Genomic DNA, 11628 nt, shown 5'->3' with positions numbered 1-11628 from the left:
TCTCTCTCTCTCTCTCTCTCTCTCTCTCTCTCTCTCTCTCTCTCTTTCTCCTTTCCAATTATCTGCGGATCCATTAGGGGTCCCCGGCATGCGACGACGAACGGTGACGAAATTATTGCGGGCAGCCTTCAACGTATTAACATAACAATGCGGCAATTAACGCGTCATTGCCCCCTTTCGTCCACGCGCTGTCGCCCACCCACTCGTGCGCCGCCGCCGCCGCCGCCGACGACGACGACGATGACGGCGACGACGAACGACCGGTCGCAAGGATGTCGCGAATTAGCAAAAATACGCTGCGCACCGGACGACGGAGCAGGGGACAGGAAGAGCACCGCGTTAATTTTCGAGCGAGGATAACGCCGTGTCGCGTCGTGCGCTTTAAATAGCTTGGAACTGGAGAGAGTGCTTACGCCTCACAGCGCTAAAGTACTCGCGGGGATTTTTACAGCGAATTTTTTTAAGAGCGTGCAATTTTTCTCCTCGTTATTTTAAGCGAATTTTATTCCCTAATACTTTCCAATAGTAGAGAGATGATAATAAATATAAAAGATACAGTGTGCTTCAGGAAATGCTGGAAATCAATGTAATAAGAGAGTAGCCTTACTTAATTGTTTTTACGCCCATTCTTACATCGTTACAACTTCATCAGTACGCGTAAAAATATTCACGGGTACTAATAACATGTTTACTTATACTAATGTAAAGTATTTTTCAAGTAAGAAGATATATTTTTTCGAAACTTTAGCTCTTCATAAAAGCAATTTATTTGATTTAATAAAAAAATTATTTAAGTAAACATGTCATTAGTGTGAATATTTTCTTCAGATATTTTCTTCCTTTTTAGTATATGAAATCAAATTTTGTAATGCAAGAAAACAATTTTCAATATATATAGATGTGAAATCATAAGAAAATTTGAAAATCATTAAGAAAATTTTGTCCCCTGATATATGCCAAGAAGATGATAGACGTGAAATGAAAGTGAACACAAAAAAGCTATACGTGCTCCAAAGACATCAAAAAACGTATCAAATTCCTTCTTTCAAAAGAGTCGAGGATTATTTTTGTACTTTACGTAGTTTAAAGCGCGGCAAGTGCAAACACACACATACGAAGATCAAAAGTCCTAATCGATCACGGAGGTTATGTCTCGCCGGGCTCTGCTAGCGCGCGCGCGCGCCATTGAAACGACCCATACGCGCTCTCCGTCCACGGATTACCGGATTATTTGTACGATCGTACGTGAGCCGCGCGAGTGCACAAATATACTTCTTGCGTGCACTCCCCCATCGTACAAGATACACTTATCAAAACACAACCCCGGTTATCATTACAACTTGTCACTCCTTTGTACGCGCCGGGCGCGGCCGTTAATATCAGCCGACAGCTTCTGCGCGCGGGGCTTGTTTGAAAGGCGCGATTATTCGTTGGACAAAGGACACCGCCCGACACTTTCCGCACGTGTACGTCGTATGTCTCGCTCTCGGATGTAAAATCCCTACGCGACGTAAACATTCCCAAGCCGAGTATTCCGACATCTGTTCCTTACCCTCGCACTCGCATTCTCTCTGCGACTCCACCCGACCGGCTTGATCGCGCGCCAACGGAGCCGACGACAGTTGACGCTCGCTCGTTCGCGCACGAGCAATTCTTCACGGAGAAGATCTCTCCCCTCCGGTCTAACGATCTACGGATAAATCGCCTCGAGTGCAATCGACTTATAACCCCTCGCGCCTCGTCGTCGCCTCGACGCAGGTCGTCCTCGGATACATCGAACGAGGACGAGTCGGGTGAATCAAGTGGGATTGACACATCTGAAAGGGCGTCAGCTCGGGAGACGTCGTGCGAAATAATCCGCGGCTTTCCGCGTTTTCACGCTCGCGGATCTCGATTTTGCCGCACGGCGTGGCGTATCTTCCGAGCACGTCGCGACTACGGGTGGAGAGGTGTAAATAAATAGCTGGGCTGATTAACCTGACAATAAACGAAGCAAACATATTTTGCTTGAGAGAGACAGAATTTCTGATTCTCAGAAGTGAATTTGGTTCGTGAATTTCTCTCGAAGCTTCTCGGAGTGGGAACTCACTCAAACGAGTGAAAATACACAGCTGCACAGAAGTTGCAAAAGTTCGACTCAAGCCTAAAGTGAATTTTCTGGCTCCCTATGGGTAAATGCCTCAAGGGGAGATTCTGGTTTGAATAATGTTTTATATTTCAAGCATTAATAAGTAAAATGGTCAAATATGTTAACAATTTTATCTATATGTCTTTGAAAAAAAAACTACTATTTTTCGGCTATCTAACGCAGAACCTTCCCTTAATCAATCAGAATCCAATTTGGTTCATACCCCAGTCGAAAATTTGATTCCACATTGACCCTGCGAATTCTATCGAATTGAAGAGTCAATGAAGAATTCTCAGATGTGCCAACTTATTATTGGCTTACCCTGATACTGCAAATAACCAATTATTAATAACCCAAAAGTAGTTTATATACACATTAATTCTACAAAGCTGTTATAGTTGTCAACTGTATAATTATTTGTTACCGTCATATTTCTTTCCGCATGAGCATTGAAAGATGACATTGGCATTTTTATAACTCATAGCAGATTCGAAATATCGACTCGCGTAAGAACCAAAAATCGTGTTTTCTTCAGCCAAAACGCGTTTAGGCAGTTCGTGCGTTCATTGTTAGGTTAATTCAACCAAGCCTCTCCAACCCCCGTGTAGATACGCGAACAGGGCGGCGGGGATGATCGGTCTGGCGCGTCCTGAATGAGCCCCTTCGTCTTGTCTCGTCGCCGACGTCGCGGAATGTATCGAGCATCGCGAGAATCCGCCGGCTGAATCTCCGAGGGACGTCGAGTCGCGCACCGCTGAAAGGACGTCAACTGTCAGACGTCGACGGCAACGTCGAGTGTAATAATCCCCCGACTTTCGGGTTCGAAGGGCGCCCGTCAATCCGCCCCGCGGATCTGTATTTTCATAAGGCCAAACCCACGAAGGCAAACACCACGCTCGCTCGCGCCCCCGGCCACGCGGACACGAAGGGTTCGCGCGCGCCTTGAGACCCCCTCCGTGTCGACGTGGCTGACTGCGGGCGAAACGAAAGAATCGGATACGGGGGCGCCGGCGACGGCGGTCGGCAGCAAGTGCTTCATCGAGGAAGGATTTGTTTTCTTAGCAGACGCCCGTGGAGCCTCATCTTAGGCTCGTCCGACCGTCGCCACCTGCGGCCTGGCTATTTGATAAATAGCGTCGGAGAAATAACATCTGATTGCACACCATCAGCTTGATGCAAAACCCGTCGTGTTTGTCAAGTAAAATAGAAAACGAAATCACCCAGTTTTGAGGGATTAATCAGTTTTACGAATGAGATGAATAATGTCGTTTCGATGTTAGAATTTATTCCTGTTCTCTCATCTATCTATCTATCAGTCTCTAGCAAATATGAAGAAAATTTTATAAATATCTAACGAGTACCTCCTATTTTTCTGCTAATACCCGAACATCTTAGGAGAACTTAATAAAAACTGACAAAACTTTTGCGCTAATCTGAGAATATGATATATATAATATAGAATTTTTTTCTAAAAAAGAATTTTTCTATATATTAGGTGCACATCTCTCGATCTTTTTACAAAGCTTTGATGTTTATTTATAAAAAAAATGAATAGTTAGGTAATTTTCTAATCCCCCTCACTTTCACTCTATCAATTCACAAATTTTTCTTTTATATACTCTCAGAGGATCAGGCACCCTCTTAGGACGATCATAAACGCGCACTTGTCTACCTATCAATCTATCAAATAACCACGTTGCCACCTGCGAAAATGTGTTTCTTCGGAATTATGAACTTTTCGCGACCGTCGCGAAGGGAAGAGTTGATCGACACGCGAAATATATGAAACGCTATCGCAAGGGGTGTGCTCCGGGTTTCGTCCCGGAGCCTACCTATTCGTGTTTCTTACTGTCTCTTTCTCGCGTCAAATTGAGAGGTCGATGTAAATCCGCGACGGGTTTCGGTCGGGCCTCCAAGAATAGGAAGCTATTAGTAGACACTCTTACGGACAGACGTCAAATATACCGTGTCCGCCGCGCACGATATCGTATCTATTAACGTCCCGTGTCAGCGAATAAAACTGGTTAGTTTGGATAAATCCAGGCCATGAAGGTGCACGAACTGCCGCTACAAAGGGGGTTGCACACCGCGGCCGACCCTCGTCGGGCTCTAAGCAACGCACGCAACTCGAGACGGTGATTTCCAGTCCGCGGCAGTGGGTAACGCCTGAGGGGGTTGCGAGAATGGAACGGCCGTGTTGTGTGGAAAAGGGTGTAAGGAACGGCGGATAGGGTGGCGAGAGAACTAGAGAGAAGGAGAGAGAGAGAGAGAGAGAGAGAGAGAGAGAGAACGAGCGAGGAAGAGAACGAGAGGAGGAGAAAGAAAGAGACCTTGAGGAAGTAGGAGGGACGCGAAAGGGCCGCGTAAAAGTAGTACTTCCGTTCAGCCGTCGCGGCGCCAGGGGGACGGGCATGCGCGTTTTCGTGCTCTTTCTCTCTCTCTCTCTCCATTTCTCTCTCTCTGTTGAGGCGAGTAGTTACCATCCACCTAGAACGAATGTTTGTTTTCCCTGAAAGAGGCGAAAATGGCTCCCTGGGTCCCCAACAATACCCGAGGAAGCGCCGCGCCTCGCTCTTTGGTGCTGGCGCTGCGAAAGGGCGCAGCGCGCCCATCGCTATCCGCACGAGCTTCTTTCGAGGTCGACGCTCTCGCAAACATTCATTCTAATTTCGCCGTTGGAGACCGGAAAACGGGCGCGGCGTGGTAGTTCGCTTGAGAGAATGAGGGGTCGCGAGCAGGCAGGTGTCCACCTGCGAATTTCGCCGCGCGCGCGAACACAACGGCGGCGAACGAACGACCAAGGAGAACGAGGCAGCGCAGGGTGATTATCGTCAACGCACGAGTCAGCGGATAGTTTTCGAGTCACGCCGGGGGGATTCAATCCGCGCTTAATCTCGCCGGCGCCGGTATGAGAATACACCTGACACCCCTGATACACCGAGTGTGTCTCGGGTTTTCAACTCGCAGTGAAACTGCAGACGAAACTAGGTTTCGTTCCGGAGTCTCGGCAAAAATCTAATTCTTTGCGTCTTCCGATTTGAAAAAATTAACTCGCATCGGTGTCACATATGTGCCCAATTAAAAATTTATCCTATGTTGCTGATCAGGTTGATCCTAATCAATTATTCAGTTTTTACAAAGTTGTCGCGGATCTTAGTTATTAATAAGGTCTTGATCATTGATCATTCTCATTAAAAGATTCTGATGTCACGTTGCGTTACCTGACGATACCATTCCATATAGTGACTGATCAGAACTACGGGGTAGATTTCTAGTCGGAACAATTACTCTGAAAAATATTTCGCTGATCTAAGCAGAGTTCTAAATGTCACAGTTAAGATTAATCGCTATTTTTGTTATATCGGAATTTACGGCGACAACATTTTAATAATACCCGCGGACAAATTTGGGTTACCCACTATCAATTATTCATCTGACCTTGGATCATTTGGATCTTGGATTAATCTGATCCCGAATCAGCTACAGCCGCTACAGAGAAACTTTTTTGCTAAATTTTGCAAATAGTTCAGACATCAATTCTGTGCCTGTCGCCTGTATCGATTAAATACAAAACATGCGCGATATCGTATCTGTGTTGTTAGTCATTTATCTATATTAGCTGATGCCTCGTATCGAGTCAGTCGTATGACTGCAAGACAATTTTTTTGAACGTAATAGTAAAATGTTTTTCCTACGGCCACATATATCCATATTAAGTGTGTTATACACGATTACGTGGAAAAAATATGAGGTAGGTCTATGGGGAAGTCCCCCACAAATAAACCTTGGTGGCGAAGGTGTTAATACGGATACTCCCTGTTACTCGACTCACGCTCGCGTGACATTTGAGGATACAGCCGTGTGAGAGACAGCCCATACATTACGATTAGTCGAGACCTTTCGGCGCGAAAGGAAAAAGAAAGGGAAAGGGGGAAGAAATTGCGTTAAACCAGAGATTAGGCGCGCGAGTGATGATTTATGCGCTAATATCGCGCTGCAACGAGCAACGGATGGGGAGAGGCGGAGGAGGAGACGGAGGGTTTAATATGTTTTTCGTGAAAGTCCCGGTGCGTAATTAATTTACATTCGCGCCCGAGAAGAGAAGTGCGAGCGAGCGTACCGAAAGCCGACCGCGACTCCGTCGCCGTCATTAATAATAATCCCGGAATTAACAAAGGAAGGGCGATGCGAATTATTAAATTCACCGAGATAGAAAAGCCCCGCGCTGTGTTGTCGGTCGGTATCTACTACCCTCTCCCTTTCTCCCTCTTTCTCGACCCACCCTGCGCTTCCTCTATTTTTCTTCCCTCTATGTTCCTTCCTCCCGCCCTAATTCACCGGGAGATTCGTTAGTCTTCTGTACAATTTGCTTTACCATTATTATAAAAGCCGCGCTAATTACTCGTCGCGCTCATCCGCGCAAAGGGCGGTATCTTTGACCCCGCGAAACGTGGGAACTGTGCGAAATTGGATGGGACGTGATGTGTGTAAAAGCCACCGCGCGTCGCGGCCACGACAGCGAGAGTCCGCGCTGTGCGCTGCGACGGCGTGCCTTTAAATTATACACCCCGTGCCCCCTCTTTCCCCACGGTGTGTTTTCTTAAAGAGAGAATTACGGGGAAGAATTATAAGATTTCCACGTAATCGTTTTCTCCTCTGCCTGCGCGCGAGAGTACGTATTAAATTATTAAAGTCAAGCCTACCTCTCTCTCTCTCTCTCTCTCTCTCTCTCTCTCTCGCTCCCTCTGCCCTTTTCTGTCTTCTCCTCTTTCTCTCTCTACTACGGGTGCGGATAAAGACGTGACTCGCGCCGGTGTTAAAGGTTAATTCCAAAGCATTCCCAGTTTGCCAAGGAGAAGGAGTGGTTCACTACTCGAGAGCGACGTGGATACTCGTCGGGTGAGGACAAACGACGTGCGTGCGTGTGCGCGCGCGCGCTTGTAGAGAGGAGATTTACGATATTGCGCAATTCGTAGATCCTCAACAGATCGCGTAAGGCTCATCGTCGCCTCAACTTCGCGTCTCGCGGCTCGCGAGTGCGGAAGAGAGTCTGGATTCAACGGCGGTGGGAGCGAAGGAGCCAGGGATGGTGCCGCAATAGAGCGAGGGTGACGGAGAACGAGAGAGACATTTCAATTACCATTTCGGTATTTCAGGATCCGCGGAAAATCGTTTATCAACTCGACGTGCACGTAGACGTGCGCGGCAACGTGCACGAAATAGAAGCGCGGGGGAAGCTGCTACCTTCCCTCCCCCCTACTACCTACCCTTTACGCGTTCGTGGAATCCCGAGACTATCAAGTAACGACAAGTACAAAACCCGGCGGTGCACACCGGATATACACACACGCGTGCACATACACGCACGTACACATACACACACACATACATACGTGGCGGAAGAATTTCGTCGGGAATTTATTACAATTTTTCTATTACAATCTACGTGTCGCCTCTCGTCGAGCGTATTGCATTCTCTTACCCTCCCTCTTACACCCCTCGCTCGCGCAGCGCTTGTTCACCGAGCGTTTCGTGGTTGTCTCGGGTTTCGCGGAGAAGCCGTCTCCAGAAAGAAGCGGTTATCAGTTTGACAGTGACGCGGTTAGAGATGGAGAGCGACCAAGAGGAAGAGAGAGAAAAATACGGAGAGAGAGACGGAGGGTTAGAAGAGGGTGTACGAGAGAGAAACCAGAGAGAGAAGAACGTAGCCGCGGCGCGCGCGAGGAGGGTTGCGAAGGCATTCAATTTCCCTCTTCTCGCGGATGGGGGGGCGGCACACACCCTTCCGTTCGGAGCTGTCACTCCCTGAGAGTTATGGTCGCCGAATGAGTGGCTGGGGCGGGCCAAACGTCGCATAACTTACTTCTTCTTCTTCTTCTTCCTCCTGTTCCTCCTAGCCCATGCCTGTGCTCTTTTCCAGGATGTCTATAAATACGAGAATCGAACCTGCCTGCAACGCCTGCCTGCCTGCCTGCTTGCCTACCCCAACCATTCCGCAGGCGACGGATGCGAGTCTCGTTGGTCGTGCGGGATGCCTGGCCGAGCGCCGGAAGGAGCGAGAGAGGAGCGCGTCGCGAGAGAACGATCGATCTCCGGGAATCCGCGGATCGCGCTGCCGGCAGCACCGATTACGGTTCTTATTTGTCGAGGCGCGCTTCTCACCCCCTCCGACGACGGCGGGACTCGAAGCGCTCGAGAGAGTATTTTTCTCGCGGGTATTTTTGGCCGGGACGCAGCTCGGCGATGATTACCGGAAATTCCGCCACTTGATTGTTTCTCCGTCTCTCGGGGCGATGGTAATAAAGCGGCGTTATTTTTACTCCTTTACACGAATTGTTACTCGCGCTTTCTCCCCTCTCCTCTCTCTCTTTCTCAACTCCATTGGTGTCCTGCGCTTAACGGATCATTAAGAGATCGTTAAGAGATGCACCGTTAAAGGGTGTCTCCCGGTCGAGTGAACGTCTGAATCTCTCGACGAGCGTCGCGATAAATTTTTATTCCCTCGTCCTCTTTCCTCGTCCGGCTCGAGAGACTCCAAGTTTCGCGAGCGCGACACCCAGAAAAAGTACGAGATGTTTACAACCCTCTTATTTTTCGACGTCCTCCCGACGGTGCCAGACTTCCGCGACGATGAAGGGCGGGAGGGACGGAAAAGTTTGTGGATTCAAGATCGTCGGACGAATAAACGAGCTCGATAATCGTTCACGGTCCCGGCGACGCTTCAGGAAACAGCTGTCGTTACGGCCATTCGGGGCTGAATTTTCCAACGGGATTTATCGAGTTTACCGAAGAGTCGCCCAACGCACCTCTGCTCCTCTCTCTCTTTCTCTCTCTCTCTCTCTCTCTCGTTACGATTTCTCGCTAAAGAGCTGTATATCATTCGCTCGTTTCCCGGGAATCCCGCCACGATCTTGCGCCACGCCAACAGATCCGCTTTGACCGCTCTGCACCCAAAGTATAACGGCCGTTCTCGTTCGCAAGCAGCGGCTTTGATCGTCGGCCAGTTAGTCAGTCAGTCAGTCAGCCAGTCAACCAGCCAGCCAGCCCAGCCGGCCTGCCGGAGCTGGCTCGTGTAATTTCGGGTCGTCCGCGCCACTTAGCTCTTCTTCGATTCCAAATGGAAATCTGTTCCCAGTATCATGCCAAGCGCCGTAATTATCGCGAGCTCGCAAAAACGGGGCGTCCCGGAATGCTAGCGCGAGTGAGTCACGCGGGTTTAATCGGGAAAAAGTAACCTTGCAACGCTGGAATGCACAACGAGAGCCCGATAAATCTGAGATTTATTTTTCATCGGAAATTGGGGCACCAATTCGCCACAATTTCAATTCCGTAGAAGGCTCACTTGAGCCTTGGGCGCGCAAAATGATTGTCAGATCATCGATAAAAAACGAAAATTAAATTAAAATGATAAATTTTGTTAATTTTGTCACTTTTACGAGCATATACTCTTTGATTAAATTTTCTCAGAAAGAACAAGAAATTTTACTTTACCCTCTTCTTAGGTTAAAATTGAAAGTAGGTTTCGAAAGGTTCAAACCTCAAATGAAATTTTGCTGAATTTTAATTTTTCTTAACTCTACAACAAGCCTAAGAGATCATAATATTGAAAATTGCGTCCAACCAAAATTCTTACGGAGCATGAGTCGAGAAATTCGAGACAGAATGCCGAGTCATAGAGAAATTTTGGGAAGCGATCTGTAGTATATGCGCGACTTCGCTTTTGGCGTATTGTGCAAAGTAAGCCTTGCGCTGAAGGAAGTTTACGTCGCTTGTTCATTCGTTCTCGCTCTGGGGCGAACGTATAATTGAAGCGATTTCCTTTATTCGCAGCACAATGCATCGCACCCTTGGGGATGGAGTCGGGCGCGATTCCCGATACGGACATCACTGCGAGCTCCAGCTTCGACAGCGGAAACGTCGGGCCGCATCACGGACGGTGAGTGAATTACTGATTCGTTTATGCAGCGCATCGCACATATCCGATGCAATACAAATCCGGAAATTTCATCATATTAGCTCCGCTGCGGAGCGTGAAAAACGCAGCGGCGCGGCGCTCACCGCGAAACACACCGACGGCGCGTAACGCGGCGATATTCAAATCAACTTGTGACCATTCGCCCTAAACTCGTCGAATATACGTGCGCGTGTGCGTTAACCGTTAACACATTGCGGGCCGGAGATGCGAATCGACGTCTTTGGTGTTTCAAGCCTCGAGAGCCGGAAACGTCGATTCTCGTCTGTAGAGGTCTGAAACGCGGCGCAGTCAGACGTTTAAAGACCGCAACACCTTCACTTCGATCAGTCTCGCAACGCGTCCTGCGTCGAAAAGAGTTTTTTCATTGATTTTTAGGAAATGCGTTCTCCCATTGGATACAGAATACGTCGCGAGATTCATCGGGGTAAAAATGTCGCAAAATTTGTATTTAAGTCACCTACTGACAGATACGTGTGAAAGACTTTTTCGAACAATCTAATAAAATGAATAACATCGACTCGTTATTGTTTAATGAGGACTTCTCACTGTTCTTTCCTAAACCTAAATTTTCCACGACAATTTAACAAAAAAGTGACAAAAATCTGCGCTAACTTGATACAACTATATATAAATATATGATTTTATATATACAGGGTGCGGCAAAAGTATCGGACTGGTAAAATATCTCGAAAAATATAAGTTTTACAGAAAATTGCTTTAGATAAAAGCTATAAGTCTTAGGAAAATCTATTTACTGATTTTAACAGTTTGACCTTGGGTGACAATTCGAGGTCAGGTCGAGGTCAACATTGCTTTTTTAAATAGAAACATATACTTTTTACTACGGAATTTTATTCTACGTAAAGAAACAAACAAGTTTTGTTTGAAAATATTTTTTATACGACCTCTATTTTCTAAGATATTTACGGAAATATCTACAAAATTATTGGTTTCAATAATTTTTTATTCAAATTCTATCAACTTTACCAAAAAATAGCAAGAGATAAAAATTTTCTATTTTCATTTCATAGAGCTCCGAAAATTTTTTCAGAATTTTTTAATTAACTTTTTAGTACTGCATTTTCTTGCATTTTCTTGAAGTACTAAAAGGTTAATTAAAAAATTCTGAAAAAATTCTCAGAGCTCTATGAGAAAAAATAAACAATTTTTATCTTTTGCTATTTTTCGGTAAAATTGATAAAATTCGAGTAAAAAATTATTGAAACCAATAATTTTGTAGATATTTCCTAGATAAATATCTTAGAAAATAGTGGTCGTATAAAAAATATTTTCAAACAAAACTTGTTTGTTTGTTTACGTAGAATAAAATTCCGTAGTAAAAAGTATATGTTTCTACTTAAAAAAGCAATGTTGATCTCGACCTGACCTCGAAATGTCACCCAAGGTAAAACTGTTAAAATCAGTAAATAGATTTTCCTAAGACTTATAGCTTTTATCTAAAGCAATTTTCTGTAAAACTTATATTTTTCGAAATATTTTACCAGTCCGATACTTTTGCCGCACC

General features: G+C 46.3%; 1 protein-coding gene across 4 annotated transcripts in view; it reads left to right on the top strand.

The window, feature by feature from the left end:
- The window catches only part of LOC116842279 (discoidin domain-containing receptor 2-like), a 216709-nt gene that overhangs the window by 133480 nt on the left and 71601 nt on the right, over window positions 1-11628 (top strand). For all 4 annotated transcript variants that reach the window (XR_004377701.1, XM_032811239.1, XM_032811241.1 and 1 more), the window contains one exon: window positions 9959-10064. Coding sequence is in view for 3 of the 4 variants with exons in the window: in XM_032811239.1 (XP_032667130.1) it covers window positions 9959-10064 (106 nt within the window). In the remaining variant the exon portion in view is untranslated. The remainder of the gene's footprint in view (window positions 1-9958; window positions 10065-11628) is intronic.

The sequence above is a fragment of the Odontomachus brunneus genome, unplaced genomic scaffold, assembly GCF_010583005.1.
Source record: "Odontomachus brunneus isolate Ranch 3 - 2012 unplaced genomic scaffold, Obru_v1 Obru_scaffold_023, whole genome shotgun sequence".
In the NCBI taxonomy this organism is placed as follows: Eukaryota; Metazoa; Arthropoda; class Insecta; order Hymenoptera; family Formicidae; genus Odontomachus; species Odontomachus brunneus.
The sequence above is the reverse complement of the archived record's forward strand: the minus strand, read 5'-3'. Positions and strand labels throughout refer to the sequence as shown.